At 37.1% G+C, this 26160-nt stretch overlaps 1 protein-coding gene across 1 annotated transcript in view; it reads right to left on the bottom strand.

Annotated features, from left to right (window-relative positions):
- Positions 1-26160, bottom strand: part of LOC117399703 (vasoactive intestinal polypeptide receptor 2-like) — a 72485-nt gene that overhangs the window by 5815 nt on the left and 40510 nt on the right. Inside the window, exons 5-11 of the mRNA XM_059023304.1 lie at positions 11100-11197; positions 7455-7590; positions 6316-6466; positions 3990-4003; positions 1956-2002; positions 1549-1618; positions 322-413 (exon numbers count right to left, since the gene is read on the bottom strand). Of these exons, the coding sequence (XP_058879287.1) occupies positions 322-413; positions 1549-1618; positions 1956-2002; positions 3990-4003; positions 6316-6466; positions 7455-7590; positions 11100-11197 (608 nt within the window). The remainder of the gene's footprint in view (positions 1-321; positions 414-1548; positions 1619-1955; positions 2003-3989; positions 4004-6315; positions 6467-7454; positions 7591-11099; positions 11198-26160) is intronic.

The following is a 26160-nucleotide window of genomic DNA, read 5'->3' as shown; positions in this document are numbered from 1 at the left end:
GATACCAGGCTTGGAATACACCTTTACAGAAACCCATTTCTGTGGGACAAATGGAGAGCATGCGTCCAAAGTAGTACAAATGAGAGGGGTTGCTCATTAACAGCACTTTTGGAACAAAAACAATTGATCTTATGCTTACTTAAACACATTATAGTGCTGATTAATGAGTTTAGAGGGCGTTCAACTGCCTGCCTATGGATGCATCCCTATTCCTCTGCTTATGAGTTTGTTTCACCCATGAAATTCAGATGACTTCAAACAAGTGAAAATAAATCACATGTGTTTATAGACAGTATGCTGATTAATTAGCTTACAACTTACTTGTACTGAGACTGATCATTGCCTCCAACATCTGGTGACCTTAATTTCTGAACCAGGATTCTGATTATGCTAATAAATAGGATGCAATTTACCTGCAAAAAAGAGGAGCCTGAGTCATTGTCCCATATATCTATTTATGACTATGTATCTACATCATGACACTAATTATTGAATTAGGAGGAGCCACATTCTCCCATGCATTTGGCAGGGACAGGAATTAACCCCATCCCTGCCAACCACCACCAAAACACACACAAACACCCACACTATTTACAGGCAAAGCGTGTATCTTTGTAAATGCATAATTATTTGATGTTTTGTTTTTTCCTCAAATTGAGGATGGGAAATTTGGGCTGCGTCTTACATTCGAGGACGTCTTAAATTCGAAGGAATACGGTATTTTATCTTGTTTTAACTCTGATTGTGAAATATATAAAACAATCGGTATAAATAATTAAAATAACATTTTTATATTTCCCTTATTATTTATTTATTTATTTATTTTAAATCATTGTAAATGGTTCTGGGTTAAGCTGCTCGAATATTGAGTTCTCATCAATTGTCTCTAAATCTGCCTTTACCTGCTTTGAGCTCGTCTGGAGAATCCTAAGTGCCAGCACTGAACAGCCTTCCTCATTCCATTCAAACATGATGACAATGCACCCTTTAACTCTGCCTGCTCCACCTACTCTACATTAATATATACTGACTGAATGGCACACATATGTATATGGACTTTTACTTGCAAACACAGCTGATAAAATGCACTTAATCATTTGGATTCCTATATAAGCCTATGCATCTGTCTCCGATTGATGCATAGGCTTATAGATTGAAAATAAGATTGAAGGTAAGTGTAAATGCAAGATGTGGGGGCAAAGATTATCACAAATCTGCACTACTATAAGTAAGTTGTGAGTGTAACATTGATAACAGGCTAAGCTTGTCTTATAGAAAACCTTGTCCATTGGTTGCCCTCAACAACCACCCTGCATTCATCCATTGGTTGGGATTCAGGAATCTTCAGGGCTCAAAGAGATGCTGAAAGGCTGTATCATTTACCCAATATTAATTAAAGCAATGCTTTCTAATTTACGGCATGTCATTCTCCTAAACGAGGCACAATTAGAAACCTTAATGTGTGCTCTCTGGAGAGCCTGCTGTGTAGTTTCTCTATGGAATGAAACCCATTCATTCTGCACGCCATGAAGCTCGTTGGAAACTTACTAAAATGGAAACTAGAATTGGTCCTCTGATAACCCACCGTGGAAAGCTCTTATCATTTGTATCCCAGCAACTGAAAATAAAACAAAATAATTTAAATAAAACAGCCCCTGCAGTTTTTATCATGAACTGCATGTGTTTTGTCTACATCATCATTGCTCATAATTCCTCTATCTTTCAACATGTATCTTAGGTTCAGTATGTCTATCAGTTCTTGTCAGACAATCTTTAGGATTTAGGATATGCAGATTATTTAACATCCACTTTACTGATTTTAAAGTTGAACCTGTTGCTTCCTGCTTCACTTCCTGTCCTGCAGTACACCATCAAGCCTAGGTTCCAAGCCTCACTCTGGTTGTGTCGTTGTAGCCTAGTGTTTGTTACCAACCATGGAACACAATTACTCTTACCCAGTATCCTCCAAGTATATCCTTGTCAAAGTCCGCAACAACAAACACTGTTGGGATTCCTAAATAAAACAAAATAATTAATAACTGCTGGTAACAGAGATCAAATATATGTTAGCCACAAAATCATATTGTTCATATTTGTCATACTGTTTGGGAATATTTCTAAAAACTAGGACCCTAATGTTGTGATTAAAAAACAAAAAAAAAGTCAGTGCTTGGAAATTCTGGCCTGTGATTGGTTAAAAACTCATCATAGGAGGAAAAATAGCTAGAACTATTGCCCTCACACCCTTACACCAGTGATTGGTTCACATCACTGTCAGTCCCGCCCCTTTTCAAAGGAACAAATAAAAAAAACTGCTGAACAGCGATTCTGTAACTTAACAGAAAATAAATTACAAAACATACTACAAAAGAATGAAAAAAAACTTGTGGTATGAACTTCATAAACATTTTCTGTTATTTATTTATGTATTTAGTTATTTACTTATAGTGCATCAGCTATATTTAAACAAAATACTGTAAAGCCATAAATATTTGTGACCAAAATATTTGGTGACTCACACCCATAAAACCTATTTTGCTCCAGAAATGTTGGCGCCCTGTTGCACTGGCAGTAGTATATTACTTCATTATATGTACAGCACAAAGATATTCGTGCCAAATATTTATTTTTCATACGTGAAAAACGCATAATAAAATGCTCGCAAATATTTCTGGCTTTACAGTATATCAAGTTGAAGTCGTAGTTACTATCCAACCTTGCCTCACTTATTTTCTTGACTGATTCATATATTAAATATGTACTGCAGACTCAGCAATAGTGGAAAATGAAATGCCCCTCAGGAAGACTATTGTTACGATAGTCTTCCCTCGGGTCAATAATTTTCCACTATAGCCCTCCTCTTCAGTCCATATTTACTATATATATACTGTATGTATATATATATATATATATATATATATATATATATATATATATATATATATATATATATATATATATAATGTTAAAATGTTAAATGAGAGCTTACACTTTTACCGCCCCATGCAAATTAACAAGACATTGTGAAACTCTTACTTAATTAAATTTTATATGTAGTTATACAAGTTAATCAGCTCTATACAAATATTTGCAAAATGGTCACAATAGACACAAACCGTCAGTGATAAGGAGCTTACATTGTTTACATACAGTACTGCACAGAAGAGCAAAGTTTGAGTTTGAGTTTATGAGAAGAAGGAGGGCATTAACTCAGCTGCCTCTTGTTTGACTTGGACTTCTTAAAAACCCACCTTTATAAGGATGGCATTTCTTTGTAACTTGATCCTTTTCACATTATGAAAGCACTTCATGAAATGTTGTGCTGTTATAAGTAATTAAACCCCAAAATATAGTTGGGTGAATGCAATTTCTGCAATCTTCAAGATTCATCAGTATCTGAGCATTGTTGCTGGTTGTGCAGCAGTGAATGAGGAATATTTTATTTAGCTACAAATAATGGCAAAGACATCTCCTTTCTCCCACGCTCTTTCCCTGGCTCTGCATTACATCCATGCCACTCTCCTAATATGCAAAAAATATAGTACTGCTGCTGCTCTCCTTGACTCTGAATGCAGGCTTAGTGTTGCAGAAAATAATAAAGAGCAATGCAAAGTTACTCAGGAGAAGGACTGTGAAAGTGGTACAAAGGGCACTATTTTTCACTGTGAAGTAAGGATGAGGTATTATTTATGACATAAGGAGTTATTTAAATGTAATAATCCCAGTTTCAGCAATTACACCTTATTCCTTTTTCCTTTTTACTCGTATTCTTAAATTACATGTTTTTATACAGACATGCTCAAATTTGTTGGTACCCTTACAGCTCATTGAAATAATGCTTCATTCCTCCTGAAAAGTGATGAAATTAAAAGCTATTTTATCATGTATACTTGCATGCCTTTGGTATGTCATAGAATAAAGCAAAGAAGCTGTGAAAAGAGATGAATTATTGCTTATTCTACAAAGATATTCTAAAATGGCCTAGACACATTTGTTGGTACCCCTTAGAAAAGATAATAAATAATTGGATTATAGTGATATTTCAAACTAATTAGTTTCTTTAATTAGTATCACACATGTCTCCAATCTTGTAATCAGTCATTCAGCCTATTTAAATGGAGAAAAGTAGTCACTGTGCTGTTTGGTATCATTGTGTGCACCACACTGAACATGGACCAGAGAAAGCAAAGGAGAGAGTTGTCTGAGGAGATCAGAAAGAAAATAATAGACAAGCATGGTAAAGGTAAAGGCTACAAGACCATCTCCAAGCAGTTTGATGTTCCTGTGACAACAGTTGCAAATATTATTAAGAAGTTTAAGGTCCGTGGAACTGTAGCCAACCTCCCTGGGTGCGGCCGCAAGAGGAAAATCGACCCCAGATTGAACAGAAGGATAGTGCGAATGGTAGAAAAAGAACCAAGGATAACTGCCAAAGAGATACAAGCTGAACTTTAAGGTAAAGGTCCGTCAGTTTCTGATCGCACCATCCGTCGCTTTTTGAGGACTCCACTTTTGAAAGAAAAACATAAAAAAGCCAGACTGGAATTTGCTAAAATGCATATTGACAAGCCTCAATCCTTCTGGGAGAATGTCCTTTGGACAGATGAGTCAAAACTGGAGCTTTTTGGCAAGTCACATCAGCTCTATGTTCACAGATGAAAAAATGAAGCTTTCAAAGAAAAGAACACCATACCTACAGTGAAACATGGAGGAGGCTTGGTTATGTTTTGGGGCTGCTTTGCTGTGCCTGGCACAGGGTGCCTTGAATCTGTGCAGGGCACAATGAAATCTCAAGACTATCAAGGCATTCTGGAGCGAAACGTACTGCCCAGTGTCAGAAAGCTCTGTCTCCGTCGCAGGTCCTGGGTCCTCCAACAGGATAATGACCCAAAACACACAGCTAAAAGCACCCAAGAATGGATAAGCATTGGAACAAAACATTGGACTATTCTGAAGTGGCCTTCTATGAGTCCTGATCTGAATCCTATCGAACATCTATGGAAAGAGCTGAAACTTGCAGTCTGGAGAAGGCACCCATCAAACCTGAGACAGCTGGAGCAGTTTGCTCAGGAAGAGTGGGCCAAACTACCTGTTAACAGGTGCAGAAGTCTCATTGAGAGCTTCAGAAAATGTTTGATTGCAGTGATTGCCTCTAAAGGTTGTGCAACAAAATATTAGGTTAGCGGTCCCATCATTTTTGTCCATGCCATTTTCATTTGTTTTCTTATTTACAATATTATGTTGAATAAAAAATCAAAAGCAAAGTCTGATTTCTATTAAATATGGAATAAACAATGGTGGATGCCAATTACTTTTGTCAGTTTCAAGTTATTTCAGAGAAAATTGTGCATTCTTTGTTTTTTGTGGAGGGGTACCAACAAATTTGAGCATGTCTGTATATAGTTTGTCCCTTAAAAAAACTGGGATATTTAACTTACATTATGGTGTATTCTCAACACAACCTAATACAAAACATAATTCAGTCCGGAAACTCCTGTGATAGATTATTTATTAAAACATTGACTAGACAACACGACTACATTATACATATTTCACAGTACATTATTTGGCCTTTGCTTGCAGATAAGTGAAGAGGCTGATTGTAGGGAAGCCATGGGCAGGGGGGCAGGATAGCTGACCTCCCCGTTAGACGAAGCCAAAAAGCAGGTGGAGGCTGGGGAGGAGGTGAACTCTGACGCACAGCGGGGTAAGGTAAGATATAAATCCTTTTCTTGCCTATCATTGGACGTATTGTTTATCAAAGAACAAATAAGACACAAACTATTCGATTGACGACTGGATCTCGAATTGGAAAGTGCCTAAAATATGATTGATGTTTACATGATTTGGTCTCAGGTTAAAATGAGTTCCCTGCTAGAATCCCTTTTGCTCAATTACTTTCAACGTTTGTAAATCTGCAGGCATAAATACATAGGATAGATTCTCAAAGCTATTTACCTGTACTCAAAAAGTCATTACCAATTTCATTTTTCAGATAGTAAAGACAAACCCAAAAAGTTAGCAAACCAGAAATATACAACTCAGACATTTACCTCAGGTGCTTGGGAGTAGTCTGACGTTGTTTCTTTATTGGTTTGGTATTTTTACCTTTCAGACAACAATAATGCTATTGACAATTTGGATTTAATGAGAATCTAGTGCATCAACTGTAATGGTTAGGAAGACACACAAATAATCATTTAACAGCCATGGATTACATGTGGGGATATGTAATGCGATTTCAACACAATGTCAGGGTTGGAATGCAAGAGTTTATCATGACATTTTAAATATTTAATATTTAACACATCTTACCCCACCCAATCAGGAGATACACTATAAAGTGCCTATTTTCAGAGAATATAACCAGAAGGAGAGTGTGAAGGTACAGGCCTTCAACTAAGAGCCAGAAAAAGTTTGCCATAATGCAGTACTGGAAAATCACCAAGATTGTCTTACAGCCAATCTGAAATAACAGAAAAACAGAATTACATTTTAATACAAATAATAATAATAATAATAATAATAATCAAGAACAACGCTCGGCGTTCAATGGTGTTTGTCTGAGAACATTGTGTTTATTTACATGGTCGTTTCATTGTTACTTCACTTGTTTATTTCAACTGTAGCTCAATTCACACTAAATATTAATTACATGGGTCACTTGGGTGGTCTAATTCTTACAGGTTTTAACATGTTTCAAAAATGGGGCCCATAATGTCCTGCTGTGCTGCAAAAGTAAATGAGTCTGATTCGCTGCTGCTCTTTGCATGTGGAAGATACACGACCTCAATTTGCAGATGTGATGCCTTCTGACATTTGCTTTAAAAAAATAAACCAAACAAACAAACCCACAAAACAAGCAAACAAACAAACAAAATAAAATCCCCACAATGAAAATGTTGCGGTAGATCCCTGGGCATTCTTGCAGGGTGACTGCAGAGATTTGTGCTCTCAAGACCATCTCCTTCAGGTCACTGCTTCCTCATCAGTGAGACCATGCACATAAATTGATTTACTATAGAATGACTTGGCATCCACATTAGTGGATTTAGCTGGAGGGACTTGCACTAAATGAAATTGTGCTCCCTCCACACCCACAGCTGGAAAGTGAAACAGACCTATTGTAATTCAGCTTCAAATAAGATTTCATTAGGAAAGAAACAGGAAACCACTGTGGTTCTAAAGACCTGGGGTCCTTTTCAATAATCTAAACAGCATCAGGTCTTAATGCCGTAGTCCTAAAATCAGCACTGGGGGGAACCAAGAAGGATTCCTATAAAATTAAAAGGTGTCCATATTGAGATCAGCCACTCATTAGATCATTAAAACAGACCCCATAATCTACAGTATGTAAAAGCACAAAACATAAAACAGAGTCATATTACCAGACATAATTAAGAGTATATTCAACTAGCAGTGTTGCTGGTGAGGAAAGAACAAAGTTTACTAACCAGTGAAGGATCCTCCTCTGTACATGAACTGTTGTCAGAATAAAGAATTCTATCCTTTACTAAAACAGAGACTGCTCTCAAAATGAAAGAGAAGAACAGGTTCAGGTGGATGTAATTTCGTGTACAGTGAAGTTTTCTGTGTGCAGAAAAAAAAAGAAACATTTTCAATTATCCTCTTGTCTTTCATTGTGCCTTTATCTTTTTCCAGCATTTACAGCACAAACCAACTTTGTTACAAAATGTCTGGAGGTACACTGTGCTTACACTAAATAATTATATATACACAAGTGGAACTGTTAACCTAGTAAAAAAAATAATAATAAATATATAGGTAGTGGACAAAATAATGGAAACACCTGGGTAAATGAGGGACACCAAGTATATTGAAAGCAAGGGCTTCCACACAGGTGTGGCTCATCCGTTAACGAAGCAAATAACATCCCAGCATGCTTAGGGTCATGTATAAAAATGCTGGACAGGCCTGGTTGCCTATAATTATGGCTAGCATGGCTGCAAGAGGAGACCTCAGTGACTTTGAAAGAGGGGTGATTGTTGGGGCGCGTTTGGCAGGAGCTTCAGTGACCAAGACAGCTCAACCTGCTGATGTTTCACGAGCAACAGTGTCTAAGGTGATGTCGGCATGGAACTCCAAGGGAAAGACATCATCAGCAAAGGGCAACAGTGGGCGGAAGCGCATACTCCAGGATCGTGATATCCGTGCATTAATTCACAGAGCGGGATACCATAGTGGCCCAACGCCCTATTAAGTGACTTTACATTGGTGTTTCCATTTTTTTGACCACTACCTGTATATATATTCTACAAATACAGTTGTAGAATACAGCCGTGTGCAAATGTATTAGAACACCTGAAGATTTGTCATTTCTATCTTTTATATGCCCACCTGCATGAAAACCTCAGGGTGGGAGAATTTCAATTTTTGGTCAGCAATCAGTGATATAGAAACAATAGTTTCTGAAAATGTTAGACAACTTTGTGCTTTAATTAGGCCTCTTCTAAAAAGTCTTATGCATTTTACCATCTGTGGCGATGTGTTCCTTTTCTCTTACTATTTTTAATTAATTGCATATGTGGTCTGTTAACATCATCAATTAAATTAGACAGTCACTAATTTATCTCTTAACCAGTTTCCAAGAGTTTCATTTCCAGTGGTTTGATTTCATATTCACAACAAATCAAAACAACAGAAGCAATGGGGTGCTGTAATAACGGCATAACGGATATGTATACGTTTTTGCTCAAAGAGCCAACTTCCCAACGTTTTGGTATGTTTAACATACCTTTATCAAGGGAAAGTGTGTTTAAAAAAAATGGAGGTACAGGCTCTTGATGCCATGGTAACAACACTCATTTGTATTTAAATATGTTAATGTGCTTGTGATGTCATTTACTACATAGTTAATGATGTAATGATCTACTCTTCCTTTCTATTTAAACCTTCAGGCATCATGGTTTTGAGTGTTTATCCATTTATTTTCCTTTATTCTTCTATATTGCACATGATCTGCTTTTATTTTTTCTAAAACTACACATTGTAGGTCATTCATGTTATGTTAATTTTTTGTAAAGTGGTTTGTATAACATAAAAAAAGGTTAGACCATTTAATCCCTTGGGTTGGACTCTAATTGGAATGAAAAAAAAAAATCTGGTTCAAGACCTTGTCATGCTTAATAGAAGAGGTTAAATCCTCCCTAACGTTAGTATCATGTTTTCACTTTGCAAAGTGTTCACCATTTTATTCTCCTGTCCAGCCTTGCTCATATAGGCCCTTCAGTTTTACAGTGAGTGGGCTGATTTGCATTTCATGGAAAAGGACAGAGGGCAATGTGAGCATGCTAAAAGCAGCACTAGGAATAAAACATGTCACTCAGGTAAGCGCTTTCTTGACTGGCCTATGAACAAGTTAATATCAGCACTGCTAATATACTGTCATGTGTGATTATTTCTGCACCTACCTTATTCCGACAAGTAACTCACTTTACACATACAGTTAGCTGCATGTTATATAAAGTTGCTTAAAAAAATCAGTTTACATTTCTCAACGATAATACTGTAATCATTGCAATAGACCTGAAGTGAGGTTGACATTTAATAACTAGAACACATTACAGTATGTGGTAGTAACAGTAAAATAGCAATGCCTCATACTGTAAGCTCCCTACAAGTTACTGAGCCTGGCTTAGAGAAATGTTCAAAAACTGAATTTCTTTTGTTTGGGCTAAAGATTCATGAGCAGGGCCCATTGCAAGGACATTCCTCATCATATTAAGAAGCATGCCTGGATGGTTATCTATTTATAGTAATTCATTTTATTAATAGTTAAGAGTTATTAGGGCTGGGCTGAAAACATTAAGCTTCAATATACAACTTTGATTTGAATTAATCACATCATTTATTTAATGTTCAAATAATAAGCCTAGATCGGAAAAAGGACCACATTTTTGCTTTTGCTAACTTTCAAGATGTCCAGTTTGAGATGAGTTTCTGCTTTCTACAAACTGATGCAAGATATCTGTTTGTTTTTAATCCATAGCTGAATTATAATTCAGGGTAGGTGAATAAGAAACACTAATTACACGACGAGTGAGAATCTCTCTGCCATCCACTCTCATTGGAATTCCAAAATCCTGTTACGTCAAAAAGGCTCCCATTGATTCACAGCACAGCCTGCAGCTGTGTGACTGATTCTGTTCAAGTCTGACTTTTTTTTTAATCCACTTGTCACATAATAGCTTTATCTAGAGCATCCAGCAAGTCCAGTCCCCCTCGCTAGTGTTATACCCTAAACTCCTATTCTATCCACACAGACCTATCTCCTCGTGCACTTGATGTGCCCTCTAGCTATCACTTAGCATGTAGATTTGCTCTAAACGCTAAACTGTGTTAGGAAATATATTTAATTTAGCTTGCTGAATGCAAATAAAAAAATCCCAGCCAGATCAAATATATCTAAAAAAATAAACTAGCCCAGCCCTAATAGTTATGCAGTTTTGTTGTTGTTGTTGCTTTTCTTTACCCGGAAAGCCTTGGAACAATTATTGGACCAATTATAAGGCCGGAGATACACAAGCAAGTGTGAGTGTGGAGCAGCGGAGGTAAAAGACAAACTGAAAAACCTCTGAACTCAGTATTTTGATGGGAGAAGGAAAATATCTTCAGTTTGTCTTTTACCTCTGCTGGTGATTTCCTGAAAACATTTTCTAATTTCTTATATTAGTCTTCTTTTTTATTGCAGTCTTTATATTCTGCACATCAAACATCCCATGAAGATTTTCTATCATGAAAGAAATCAATCAACTGCAAAGTGTCCTCATGCGTCCACTTGTCTGTAGCCATACTTCCTATTTAGCAAAATTGAGAGTGAAATCAGGTGATTAGAAAATGCAATATCATTGGCTGAACACACACAGCCTATAGAAAAAATGTCAACTGAACTTCTGAAAATAGAGCAGTGGTCTATTTTAGCAACTCGATTTCCAATCGGAAATTTGTTGATAACACGCTCAATTTATATTCTTAATTTGAGTTGCCAAGAAAAAAATTCTTACAGAATGCTTGTGCATCTCCAGTCTAAGGGTGCGTTGAGTATCAATGATTGTATTGCAAACATGTATAACACTTACCTGAAAACACAAAGGACTGCACTCCCTGTGGTGAGGGCAATCAGAGATGCGCTGTGTCCTAGCGTGTAAAGAGCCTGCACCACCACATAAAATGTCAACTATGAGAACAAACAAGAGATGGTATGATAAAAACTGCAATGTGTTTTTCAGCAGCAATTGCATGGTTTTATAACATTTTTAACATACAGTAATAACTGAGGCCTGAAATACTTTCTATATAAACAATAAACGTTTTAGAAGTCTGTCACAATTGAAGCTGTTCCTGAGTACTCAACTGTATTTGTGTATATGTGTGTTTATCCAGGCTTACTGTACAGAGTGCAAGTCATGAACTCTTAAAAGCAGCAATATGTTATTATTTTATTTATTACTATTATTTATTTCTTAGCAGACGCCTGCTAAGTCTATGGCCCTCATGATTAAAGGGTGAAGCTCCAATACCAGTATTGTGGTTAAGCCGTGAATAAAAGTTATTTTAGTACATGTATGCAGATCTGAGATATATTTCATTTCAATGATGCCTTGATTCCTCAACTAACAGTGTTTTGCAGCACAGGGGGAATATAGTTAGTACACATTCCATGCAATTGGTGCAGAGAGCTAGGTAGAGGATTGTGATCACAAATGTGCCATTCAAGTTCCATCACCAACTTCAATTACACATTTGTAGCCATAGAAGAAGCCTGGGTCCTCTGTCATGCTCCTCACACAATTCTGTCACTGTGGATGAGTGCACTATACAGTATACTGTAGCTTTACTGGTTTTCACGATCCCAGCCTTGCCAGTCCCCCTGAGCTGAACTGAGCTCAGTGTGGCTAACAGTGTATACCTAGTACTGTGTACCAGGTTTCATCTGAAGGACTGTTTTCTTCAGTGTTATCTAAAAATGTACTGGTACTGTGTCTCGCCGCTAGAATGATAAATTAGGCCCCTCCTTTTTAATCTGCGATGCTCTATGAAACCCTAGAAAGACACGCACCCAGACACATTTTATTTATTTTTTACAGCAGTGTTATTTGAATTGTACATGAAGCTAATGAAAGTAGTGTACACAAAGTATTGGAATATTTAGACAGCCAACAGCTGTTGTATGTATTGGGTGTGTTTTGTTTGTTATAGTGTTTTACAAATATGTATATATATATATATAGGTCCCTGCTTGATATGAATCTTCTGGTTTTCTAGCCTATAAAAAACAGTACAGCTTTCAGTCTTGGTAACTCATTTTTGAGGTTAAAAGAAGGACAAATATCCCAACTTGTTATTTTTCATTGGTAGTAAATAGATAACATTTGGTGAGCGATTCCCTTATACAAAACGTTTCCCTATTTTTGAAGAGAGGACCATCATCTATTCAGGGATACCAATACATTTAGAAAACAAGGGGTCTGAGTGGGGTTAATGCAACGGGCAGTACACTTTCCACCCAAATCATTCTATGTTCCCAGAAAATGAATAACATGCTGCGGAGCGACCACACTTCATACGGCCTTCACATTAAAATGTGTTTGCTTATATTTAAAGAGGAGATGGTTATCTATTCACTGATACCAAGATATTTAGCAAGTAAGGGATCTGAGTGGGGTGATACAAGCCCCATCCTCAGTCCTTCTGTTTCAAAGCTGGTGTCCAGGGCAATATATTGCACAGATACTGCATCAAGCGTTCTTACGGTGAGTATGACAGGACCTATTACACAGCATGAGCTACAAACACACACACTTTTTTTTTTTTTTCAAATCCACTGATGCCCAACAACTCTAAAGCTGTTAATAACAGTATATAGTAATGCCATCATAATTTCAGAATTAAAAACTGGGTGTATTCATTGCAGATCATTACAACTCATAGTTTTCTATCTACTGTCATCTATTCAAAACATGTTAAATGTATTACCATTTAAACATGTGATAAACACATAATCAGAACTATTAAACCAATAACCCAGAAGACTGTTTAAACATGTGATAAACACATAATCAGAACTATTAAACCAATAACCCAGAAGACTGTTTAAACATGTGATAAACACATAATCAGAACTATTAAACCAATAACCCAGAAGACTGTTTAAACATGTGATAAACACATAATCAGAACTATTAAACCAATAACCCAGAAGACTGTTTAAACATGTGATAAACACATAATCAGAACTATTAAACCAATAACCCAGAAGACTGTTTAAACATGTGATAAACACATAATCAGAATTATTAAACCAATAACCCAGAAGACTGTTTAAACATGTGATGTACACATAATCAGAATTATTAAACCAATAACCCAGAAGACTGTTTAAACATGTGATAAACACATAATCAGAACTATTAAACCAATAACCCAGAAGACTGTTTAAACATGTGATAAACACATAATCAGAACTATTAAACCAATAACCCAGAAGACTGTTTAAACATGTGATAAACACATAATCAGAATTATTAAACCAATAACCCAGAAGACTGTTTAAACATGTGATAAACACATAATCAGAATTATTAAACCAATAACCCAGAAGACTGTTTATTTTATTTTTGAATGGTGCTAACACAGCCTAGTAAATTACTAATTGTGTTAACTTGCTGAGCACACTGATACAATTTTGTACTTAAAAAACTAAATGTGACTACAATAGCAAAACCGTGACGATTAACAATTGTACTGTTTGAAAAGTGGGACAATCCTGGGGCGTCTGGTAACCTTACTCATAATTCTTTGAATAGAGGGCCCTTAGAATACATTCTGCACTGCTGTGTACAAAGTTTAATAAGAAACATCTGACAGTTGAAAGTAAAATAAATATACATTTACTGACTTCATTATCATTATTTATATTATTTATAGAACTAAAATCTAAAGTATTTTCTACACTATAATTGTTACTGCAGTGAACACATTTGTCTGGAGTTTGAACAGCCTCGAAGACAAGCCCTTATGCAGAGTTTCTGAGCTTGAGGCACTGTTTGTAATAAAGGCTGGTATGGAGCTTGCTTCTCAAATTGTAACCTGAATCTCTATAAACTGTGCAGCAGCTACATTTTCTCCTTGCATCCTCAGCTTATCTGTATTCAGGAAGTTTGAGATGTGCACATTCTTTGTGTTACAGTAACTGGTGTTTTTCAAGTGAGACAGAGACTAATAAAAAGGCAGTACATCCTGCCAGTCACTTTCTGCCACTAACACAACTTGTGCATTTATTTATTTATTTATTTTCCTGGGTGGTGCCGGAGGGGTTGCAAACTCTTAAGGCCCATTCACATCAGACGCGATGCGACAAGCGAATGTGTAGTATGACAAAAAAAATAGAACATGCAGTTTTGATACGAACCATTCACACTGTCTGCGATGCTATGGTGTGACACTGAAGCAATGCAAAGAAAATAACATTGGTGTCTATTTTTGTGATTTTGTTGCGTGGCAGCTAGGGAACTGACCAATGACCAATCAGAGGAGAGTCGCCTATCACATTGCATGCGCCTGTCGCACATTTGCAAGTTTGCTTTATCTGGCGCTGCATTTTAATACATAAAGAAGACATTATCTGCTATTTAAGAAGTTACCGGTATTCAGGCCTTAATGAATGATTGATGACTGACCATCGGATAATGTGGACAAAAAGGGATGTAGCAGTTTTTTCTTTATTTCTTGCAACCCTAACCCTAACCCACCACCATGTGTTTCTAAACTACATTATAGAAAAGCAGGGTGTCTAAAATATTTTTCGTAACTTTAAGTCTCTTTTTTATTATTCAGTGGATCAACAAACACATTTTTATTAATCGCCTGAATTGAATTCACTTCGGCTCGTCTGAGCAATGTAATGAGAAAGAAACAGTTTGTGATACTGGCCAATTTTATGTGCTATTAAAGGGTACATCAGCACTACATGAAAAATAAAAAATAAACTATCCCACTTTGCTGTTCCGAATACACTGTATTTGGTCAAAAATACATGCAATATTTATTTTTTTAGGTCAGATCATTCTCAAAGACCTCATTCCAAAAGGAAATCGTTTCTGAATCTCATTTGCTAGTTTATTTGATACGTGTCCATTCTGCAAACATTTCGAATCAGCTGGAGCTGTATCTAAGACTTTGGGGACGTATATTGAAATAACACAGTGCTGCTATAATTGTGGGTGGGTCCCTTCATTAATTGGAAATGAGAACAACTCTGTCTTGGGTTTTCTTTTCCCCACAACCACTTACACAGCACAGACTTTTTTTTTTTTTTTAATTGAATGCAGCATTAATCATAAACATCAAAATCCAACATGTGATGGAAACCTGTACAGTGTGAAAGATGTCTACTACACAAAACAAAAGCAGGTGTAAGTTCCTTTCTTATGGAAAATTAGACGGACCATGTTTGTCACACAGACTAGTGTGTTTCCAAATATAGCTTATACAACGCTTCATTGGGCATGTGCTGGTATGTTTCAGAGCACATGTGAGGGTACATGCGGAAGTCATTTTTTTTTCGCTCAGAAGAGATGCTCGAGAACAGTGATTTTGGACATAGCATTGTGGCACTATGCAGATGTTCGGGTGCATACAGATTATTATACACTAACCAAATACCTTCGGAACAGCAAGGTGGGATAGTTTTATTTTTCATGTAGTGCTGATGTACCCTTTAAGTAAGAAAAGGAATCACAACCAGGTGAGGTGCTGAAATCAATTCCTGAAATGTTCAGACGCCACATAGTTTAAAGCTGCAGTGGAAAAGATGGGCGTTTAGGTTTTTTTTGTCTTTTTTTAACTCTTTACTCTCGAAAGCAGCCTGTTGGCAAACAGTATCAAGCTTTTGAGGTGAAGACTCGAGCCTGTTGACGGGTCAAACACTAAACATCCCGAACAGCTCTAATGCTCATTTTACTGGGCAGGGTTTTATGAAAACAGAATAAGTACAGATTATCAGATTGACAGGCATTGCTGCCACATGGAAAAGGCTAACTTAAAATGTGACTATTTATGGCAGTTGACCTTTACTGCTTTTTATAAGCCTGTACTAAAATCACTACACTGGCTACTGTTTTCTTACTGGGTCATTTTTAAGATTCTCTGACCTTTAAGGCTATCCAGCAAACTGGTCCTTCATATTTGACGGATTTGTAGCATTGTTATGTCCCTGGGCGTCAGCTTTGCTTCTCAGGAGCTGGGCTGGCTGTTCCATGAGCTCATTGCGCTACATTGGAAGGTCAAAGCGTCTCTTTGTGTGCTCGTACTCTTTGGAACTCACTGCCACAATTTGGGAGAGGCTGTTATTCTGCAGAAAAACTGAAATCTACACGTAAAACGCACTTGTTTTCCTTGGCTTTTGGTAATCAACTGTTTTTTAGTATAACTTATAATGGATGTTTCACATGTATTTATATATTGTAATCTCTTTTGTATTAAGTCTCTTAAAAATTGCTCTGTATTTTAAATGCTGTTTCTAGTGTAGTTTTTTTAATGTATCTGATGTTATTAACAATTGTTGATGTATTTTGTGCTATGTACAGTACTTTGAGATGTTCTACAGGAAAAGCGCTATATAAAAATAAAATTGATTGAATTGATTATAATTAATTTTTTATTGCAAAATCCAGGTTTCTAGTACTGGGCATGACAAATGTAAAATACATAATATACATGCTATTGTTTACCTGTTTAACACTTTTTCTGCATTACAAATGGAAAATAACAAAAACAATTAAAATAAATAAGCAGCACGTTTTGCAAAAAAATCTTTTGCTTCAGAAAAAGACCTGAAACATATTTACTTTTGCAATAAAAAAAGAAAACAAAATGTTGCTAGCACATGGACCTTGTATCCCCTTATCATCAAACCCAGTACCAAATACTGGTACTAAGTAAACCATATTAACAACTTCTGATAACACATGAACCAAGATCACATTAAAAGAGTAGGCTTATCCACCCATGTTATGAAGATGTTGTCTATTTTTGTTAACAATGATACTAGTTCTGCTCCTGAAAGCATTGTTAGTACTTTGTCTCCAAAAACGTGTGTGTGTGTGAATCTTTGAAAAAACAGTTCTACTGTATTTAGTTTAATTGTTGTCACTGGAATGTGGGGCAACAAATTTAAAGCAAGTGACAAAAACATTATTTACATGAAAGCATGGTATCGAAACATATTTAATCTACATGAAAGCATGGTATCGATACATATTTAATCTACAGGAAAGCATGGTATCGAAACATATTTAATCTACATGAAAGCATGGTATCGAAACATATTTAATCTACAGGAAAGCATGGTATCGATACATATTTAATCTACATGAAAGCATGGTATCGATACATATTTAATCTACATGAAAGCATGGTATCGAAACATATTTATTCTACAGGGAAGTGTGGTATTGATACATATTTATTCTACAGGAAAGTGTGGAGTCGATACATATTTAATCTACAGGAAAGCATGGTATCGATACATATTTAATCTACAGGAAAGCATGGAGTCGATACATATTTAATCTACAGGAAAGTGTGGAGTCGATACATATTTAATCTACAAGAAAGCATGGTATCGAAACATATTTAATCTATAGGAAAGCATGGTATTGATACATACTTAATCTACAAGAAAGCATGGTATCGATTAAGTGTATCTTCAACCTATCAATGTGTGGCAAACACAGGTATTTATCTCGCCTATTTTCCTCCCTGTGTTGTTCTGTTTTTCTCCCACATGTGGTGCTAGTATGTAAGCATGTGGCTTAAACTAGACATAACTTAATTTAAGCAGCCCCGAGACAACATTGACTAACTGGCATAAACAGGGTCTTTAAACAACAAACCGAGGAGTTTAAAAAGATTCCAAAATATGAGAACATTTATCCAATCAGCTGAAACCACATCCTCGCCACTCCCCTAGGTCCTATCCTCTTATGGGAACTAGCCTCGCCAAGACATTTATCCAATCAGCTGAAACCACACCCTCGCCACTCCCCTGGGTCCTTTCCTCTTATGGGAACTAGCCTCGACCAAGACATTTATCCAATCAGCTGAAACCACATCCTCGCCACTCCCCTAGGTCCTATCCTCTTATGGGAACTAGCCTTGCCAAGACATTTATCCAATCAGCTGAAACCACACCCTCGCCACTCCCCTGGGTCCTTTCCTCTTATGGGAACTAGCCTCGCCAAGACATTTATCCAATCAGCTGAAACCACACCCTCGCCACTCCCCTGGGTCCTTTCCTCTTATGGGAACTAGCCTCGCCAAGACATTTATCCAATCAACTGGTAATAAACCCCTCCAAGCACAGTTTATGGTACAGTAGAATCATACTAGATAGAAAGTGTTTTTGTCACATTATATTTGAAAGATTAATGTGGTCATACTTATTTGAAGGCACTGTGCTGTTGAGGTCTGTTCTGTTATTGCAGAATGATTTACAATCCTTGAGGAAGAGATTCCTATAATACGATTTGCTTGCATCCAAGATACAAGGAGGTTTTGTTACTGCTTGTTCATATTACAGTGATCTAACTTTGGAATGTCACTTCAATACTCACAGAAAGGTAGAAAGAAGACATAAATAACTTTATTGTCTCCCTCGTTCTAAATGAAGTGTCTGGTCTCTACACAGTGTGATATAAAATAGGTACAATTCACAAAATCTATGTTCTTATGGTTAATCATCACATAGATATTTAATCTACATCACAACAATCATTTAAATTACAATAACTGCAGTTTTTGTAAAGGTGTTATCCCAGCCCTGATTGTTTTGAAATTTAGCCTAGTTGCGTGAAATAGGCGAGCTGTCTTAGTATATTATGTTGTTTGGGGCTACAGTACATGAAGCCTGATGCAGTACAATAAAACGTATGCTACTGAACAAAATAAGACACTTTGGCTATTTTTCTTTCCAGTTATTGTATTGTATCTTTATCATTAAATGGTATGCTGCCTCCTAGATGGACAGCCTTGATGGTAGGTGGAAACCGGAAGGTGACCATATTAGGGGGAGCGCGTAGTTGCACGTACCCGGAAGGACTCCATTGCAGTCAGCTGCAGGACGGCCCTCTATTGGAGAAACCATGGTGATGGGTTGATTGCAGGGAGGACTTTGTGGGTACAAAGGGGCAGCAGCTATGCCCATGCACGGAGGATGTGGGATGGACAAAGTGCATTATCTTTGTTTTGTTTTTGGGTTTGCAAGCCCGCCGTGTATCCCCAATACCATTGCTGGTAAAGGGGCAGATTGTTTTTGTGTTTCTTTAATTAAACGCACAGATTATTTCTGGGAGAAATACTGCCTGGACATTCCTTTTATTCACTATACCACTTGCACCTGAAGACAATACACTATGTATTTTATTTTAACAATGGTATGTGTTTGATGTGTTTTTCATTATTTCAGCCTGTCACAAAGACCGCCGGAGTGGGTGGCGTCAGACCAGAGCCAGGAAATAAACAACAGAGACTTGGGGTTTTGGTGAGGCTGAGCGCGTGATCGCACTCAGCATTTAATAATTAACAGACAGAACAGAAAATAAAAGGTTTTAAACACAAAACAGGACACGGCACTTGCGCCAAAATAAATAGACAAACAAAACGTACTAAACACTTAACAAACGGTGCACGGAGAGACAAACAAACACGGTGAGTGAAAACACTTACTATTATTCTTTTCCTTAATTTTAACTCCTCTCTCTCTCCCGTTCTCCACTCACGAACACCCAACCCCGACTGAATGAAATGTGCATCTATATATACTGTTGTGCTGGGATTCAATTACTAATTAATTATTCACTTGAATCCCAGCACGTGAATTAATTCTGTGCAACCCCGTGCTCACATATTACATTTAACCAGCACGTGAAGTGATTTGTGCTCTCCTCGTGCCTAAATACAAATCTACACTTTAAATATACGTGAAACACAGACCCGTTTATATCCCGTGTACCAATCTATACACCAACATTAACACACGCACGCAACATACAACACATAATATGCACACAGGGGCGGGGCACATTGCCACACAGCCCATTAAGGTTTTTCAACTACATAAGAAAATAAATGAATAGTGTGAAGTATTGTTCTGTAAAAACAACCAGCAGTTTAGAAAAAAATAAAGCAGCAAGCAGGGTCAGAAGAGCCATTCATGAAATACAATACAACACAACACAAGATTTTAACTTTTGTACCCAAAAACATATTGTGTCTATTTATATTTCAGTCTAATGGGAAAACAATTATCATTCCCGTTATACATGATGATGTGAACTATTGCAAACTTGATGAGAATAACCTCGAACAATATGGGTCACTGAGTCTACTTCAAGTAAACAGCAGAGATTTCAAGAGAGAGCCTAATTCTGTCATCATAGCTCTGATCTGAAAACCTTCTGTCAAAAACTAAAATGACTTATTTGCCAATTCCCATGCACAGAAAACCAAAACCTAGTTCATATAATTGTACTGCCCGTATTGGAACTGCTGGTGCTTACTGCACATAACTTAGACCCGTAAACCCACCTCCTCTATCTACAGTACACAACTTTAAAATACAGTAACAAATTACTAATAAACTAATAAATGTAACCGTTATAAAATGCAATAAATGAGTATGCTTACACACATTGCAAATCAGTGCTGCTGCACTCATAAGTTGGTTCTGAAATAAGAATTGAAGTGTGTTCTTTGCATTTCAGCAGTAAAAATTGTGTTGCCATTAATAGTCAGTCAGATCACTGCATTTCCAGTGCACCAGAAACTCAACATTGTAGTTTGACGTTGGTATTAACTAAACAATGTATACACTTACAGCAAATACCAATATTGGAGTCAACCTTGATTTATTAGAGAACGACCTCCAGACCTAGACTTCCAGGAGGGTTCTAAACAGTAAACAGTGCAGCTTGGCAAAGCCTTGCTGTACTGTACACAGGATAATGCTTATGTAACGACAATGAAAAAAAACACAAAAAAAAGGACTGACATAAAAAACATTGTAGAAGTAGGTTCTCTTTAACCTTTCAAGTTTGGTATTGTTCAAACAAACAGCTACTTTTACAAATGACACATGACAGAGCAAACGGACATTGTGCAGGGCCAGGCAGCAGCAGACAAAGTGATATGCTACAGGGGTGTGGGGGTAACGTGGGTGCTGCTCCCTGGCTACCAGCATGCCTCATCCCTCACTTCCACACATCATAGGAAACTGTGTTCTTTTAAGGGTTTTTTACAACTTGGGTATATAAATCCGCCCTGCATGGTTTAAGACCCTAAAAAGAAACAGTTTGGAACTGCATTCTCAGCAGTGTGAATTGTATTGTATTGTTTTATAAATTACATCTGCGTGTTATTTTTATAGTAGCCTATTCTGCACTGTGTATTGTTAGTGCACAGAACTATAATGGCCATATTTTGTTTTTTGTTAAAAATGTGGATTTAGTTAATTATTGCACAATGCTGTATTTTATTTTTTTTACAAACTTGTGTGTGTAATTGCTTCCTCCTTTATTGGCTCTATAACCAATGCTTGTGTAATCTGTTTTCGTTTTGAAATTATGGATTACAGTAATAATAACAATACTTTTTTAATGAGTTAGAGTGTGTAAGTGGGTACGTTATTAGTTTGAACATGTGCATGGTACAAAACGCATGCATCAGTCACCCATAAATAACTTCTTCCCAGGGCCTTCTGTACCATGCTGCACTGAAGGGCTGTTTACAGCTGTTTCCTGCATTTCCATCGTGTTGGGCTAATGACACAGAATACACAGCATTCGTTACACATACATTATTTATATATACATTAATACAGATCTTGCTTTTATATTGAGGCACACAAGGTTCTAGTATTGTGTACAGTAGGTCGTATAATTAGCAGACATTATTAAATTGGCCAACATTACAAGCTTGTTTTAGAACAGAGCAGACCTAGACATTGTTTAGATTCTGTTGTGCTTTTAATGGTTTTGCTGTTCTGTAACATTATATATCACGCCATTAGGCTTTTTAAATACGTGCTATTTATATATATATATAAATCCTGTTTTTCAGAACAAATTAGAAAACAACTTTTCTTGCATACATTTTTACCTCTGATTGACGATGGTGATGTTATTTATAGTATCTACTACCACGGTTCCATTCTGCATTGAGGTTTATACCAACCTGGGTCATTCTGTTCATCATTGTGATTGATAAAGATTGGCTGGTCTGACTTCTTTATCTTCGCAAAGATTGAAACACTGCTACATAATTGTTTATAAGGCTATCCTTGGCAGAACCCCAACTATCTTAATAAATTGCTAATTAACTCCAGTAGGACTTCTAATCTTGGATCAGTTCCTAAAGTCTGTACGGAAGTTTTTAAAAAGGCATTCAGTTTTCCAGCTCTGTGGTCTTGTTATAAACTCCAGGAAGAACTGAAACTTACTGTCCTGATCCCTTTAAAGGCATTGACACCAGAAACGTGACATCTGTAAATCCGAGACGCAGTTTTGTTTCTTGTAGTGCGATTCACATATTTGTATTGTTTGTGCTCATTTGAACCTGTGTGTGTTTTTTTATTTTATTTTATTTTTTTATTATATGAAGTCTTCTTGACCAGGTCTCTCTTGTAAAATAGATTTTAGTCTCAACAGGACTCTCCTGGTTAAACAAACAAATAAATACATATATAAATAAATAATATTACAATATGTAAATGGCGATATGTTCTTTTGAAAAACGATCAGACCCGGTTTATCGTATGGTCAGATGCATCTCAAGTGAACTGCCTGATCAAATTCCAATGTCCTTGTTTTACTGGGGGGTGAGGCAGTCAATAAATTGCAGGGTTGGAACAATATCATAACTGTAAGTGTTCACACTTTTACTAGGGAATGTGTGTGTGATCAAACTCTTGACATAAGTACAACTGGTTAGAGTGCCTTTGTAGATCAAATGCATATGCTATGTTCAAATGAAATGGGAGATTATGCACAATTTTTTTTTTTTTTTGTAATTAAGTTTTTATTGAAAATTTATATACAAAGTGAACAGAAAGACCCTGGAAAAATTTCCCTCACCCCACCCCGCCCCCTCCTGCCCCTCCCACCCCTCCCACCCCCTCGTTACATGGGTTGACGACAAATAAATGAGCAATGCATACTGATTACAACAATAGTAACTTCTTAATTGCAGTTGCCGAGTCTCTCCACATCAGCAGAGTGGAAGCTTTAGCTCCGTTGACTCTGGCTGAGGACATCTCCAAAAAAATAATGTCTAAAAACACCTGTAGCCAGTGCCGCAAGGAGAGTTGATGAGGAGGGAGCCAGCGCTGCACAATCATTTTTTTTGCAGCAGTCATACTTGCCAGCCACAGTCTATGTTCATTCTCAGAGAGAGGAAATTTAGAAACATCACCCAGGAGAAGAAAGGCAGGGTCCAGTGGGAAGCACCTCCCCATAATGGCAGAAATGGAATCTACTACCTGCCCCCAAAAAAGCTGAACATCTGGGCAAACCCACAGTATATGCATCAGAGTGCCTGGTACTCCTAGGTTGCACAAAGTACAACAAGGATGAGGGGCTAGCCCCATAAAATGCCTTTTACGAGGGGTCAAATAAGTTCTGTGGCATAATTTAAAGTGAATAAATTGGTGATTTGGATTCTTAGACGCTCCAAAGACACTACACACACCGCATCCCAGTCTACAGTCCGTCCCCATTGCGCTATATCCTTCTCCCATAGTTTTGAACAAGAGAGGGGGGCAGGGGAGTGTGTGGTGAGATGCTTATATATATGGGAGACTAAGTCCTTAGGTGCTGCCCCCAGGACCCAATCCACTACTGGGTGACGGATTAAGTTGGAGCCCCAGGGAACCCCATATGTTTTTAAAGCAGATCTCAGTCTAAAATAAAAAAACAAAGAGGTGCTAGGGATACTATAGCGAGAAACTAGGTCCTGGAACTCTAGGATAGACTCCTGACCGGCTACATCGTTCAACACGTTTATACCCCTCCGGGCCCAGGAGTCCAAGGAAAGGGGTTTACCACCAGATAAAATATTAACATTGTTCCAAATGGGCGAGTGTCTGTGCCACTTAATATTAAGACCCAAAGTTCTTTCCACTGCCCGGAAGATTATGCACAATTTTGATGGATAATAAGATGTTTAGTTTTTCCACCCCACAGCCACCAACACAACAGCGAATCTAGTTACCTGGAACTAAAAAGTTAGAAGCATTACTTCAATACATACCCCCTGAGCCACACCCCTGTACCAGTGCGGTACCCTTTGATAAGGCATGTTCTATAGGCCCATGAAGCACAGCCTTATGCGTGTTAAAAAATTATTAGGTTGTAAAAGATTTTAATTAAAAATGATAGAAATGTAATTGGAACAACACATAGGTAGATATTACTGTTGAGACCAACATGAAAAAGAGCCCCCAAAAATGCTTTTAAAAGATAAAAAAACAAACTTGAAAAAACACTGGCAATCATCAAAACTGTATTGCATTCGTAAGGTGAAGATCCTACAGTAAACATCCGTTGGTCATTACAATGATTAGAAACTCTACATAACGAGCAAAAACCATATAATAAACATCCCAAGAAGAATAAAATCAACAAAAAAAAAAACTTGTCCTGAAAAGAGAAGTATGAAAGAGCAAGCTGATATTCATGTAAACTTTCCTCTCAGAACTTCACCGAAAAAACAAACGTTGAACATGAAAGGTTTTTAACACGGAAAAAGACAACAGTATGTGTAGTTCTTTGTAGTGATTATAGCTACACTCCTTTATTTGAGAATAAGATGTAATAACCAAGTAATCCTTAATTCCAACCTAAACATCATACAACAGTTATCGCAAGGGTTGTCATTAGATGGTCTTAGTGGGGTTGGATTTGTTTGTTCCCAATGCAGGTGGATGCAGGTGTAGAAATATACTACTAAAATATTGATGAATGGGAAATGATGGGAGGCTGGAATTCAGTTAGATTAAGAGGGTGGTTTGGATGCTCTTCAGGTTCTTTCCTGGCAGACCACCAGTGGACGTCCAAGGAGAATGGAGAATGCTGCAGGTGCTGCTATGTGTTGATTCATCCTCTGGCAAAAAAGGCCCCCGACACATCCTCCGCTCTAGGAGTACCACACACATGTTTAACATCACTAATGGGTCGGACTGATAGCTTTAAGATTTCAGTTGATTTTATTCTGAATGAAGCTCCTGCTATGTAGAACAGGGTTTATATTTACAGGGATAGAAAGAAGACTCCCATTGCATAGCAGTTTGATCCATTCCTGATTTTTCCTATACGTTTAATAAGACACACCTGGGCTTGTTACTATACACTCTTACTAATCAAGCTTGTAAAGAAAAAAACCTGGAATGGGTGAAACTGTTATGCAATAGGAGTCTTATTTCCATCCCCATGCCTGGGTTGGGACTATTCTGGTAATTTGTAGAAAGAAGTTTTATTTGCTTCAAGAGTTTAAGATTACTTTTCACAAGTTTTAACAAAGGAGGATATGGACAACATGCCCCACATGTCGACCTGTTCTTATCCAGTTTTAAATAACTTCTTAACCAGTTTTAAATAACTGTAGCATAACAGAGGCAGAAGTGGACTAGGAACTCTTAAAATAAACAAATCCCCTGGGCCGGATGAGATCCTCCCAATAGTACTCAAAGAAATGAAAGAAGTTATTTCAAACTGCTAACCAAGATCATGCAACAGTCTCTTGAGATGGGTTGTACCGACAGACTGGAGAATTACAAACGTAATACTGATCCACAAAAAGGGAGACAAAACTAAACCAGGTAACTACAGACCAATAAACCTGACTTCTATTATATGTAAACTTAGTAAACTATAATAAGATCCAAAATGCAAAATTACATGTTAACCTATTAAGTATGGTTTGGGGGGCGGGAGCTAGGCTATCTTTTGATCTCCTATCATCAATCAAATCTACTTCCTATTTAAACCATTAGTCACACAATATACTTCTGTTTTGTGTTTTTCGTGTTGGTTGTGAATCTAAGCAGATTGCAAGACCTCTAGCAATTTCTTTCTGTGTAAAGAATTA

Source organism: Acipenser ruthenus, chromosome 4 (assembly GCF_902713425.1).
Source record: "Acipenser ruthenus chromosome 4, fAciRut3.2 maternal haplotype, whole genome shotgun sequence".
NCBI lineage: Eukaryota > Metazoa > Chordata > Actinopteri > Acipenseriformes > Acipenseridae > Acipenser > Acipenser ruthenus.
Note: the sequence above shows the minus strand (reverse complement) of the source record. Positions and strands in the feature narration are given on the sequence as shown.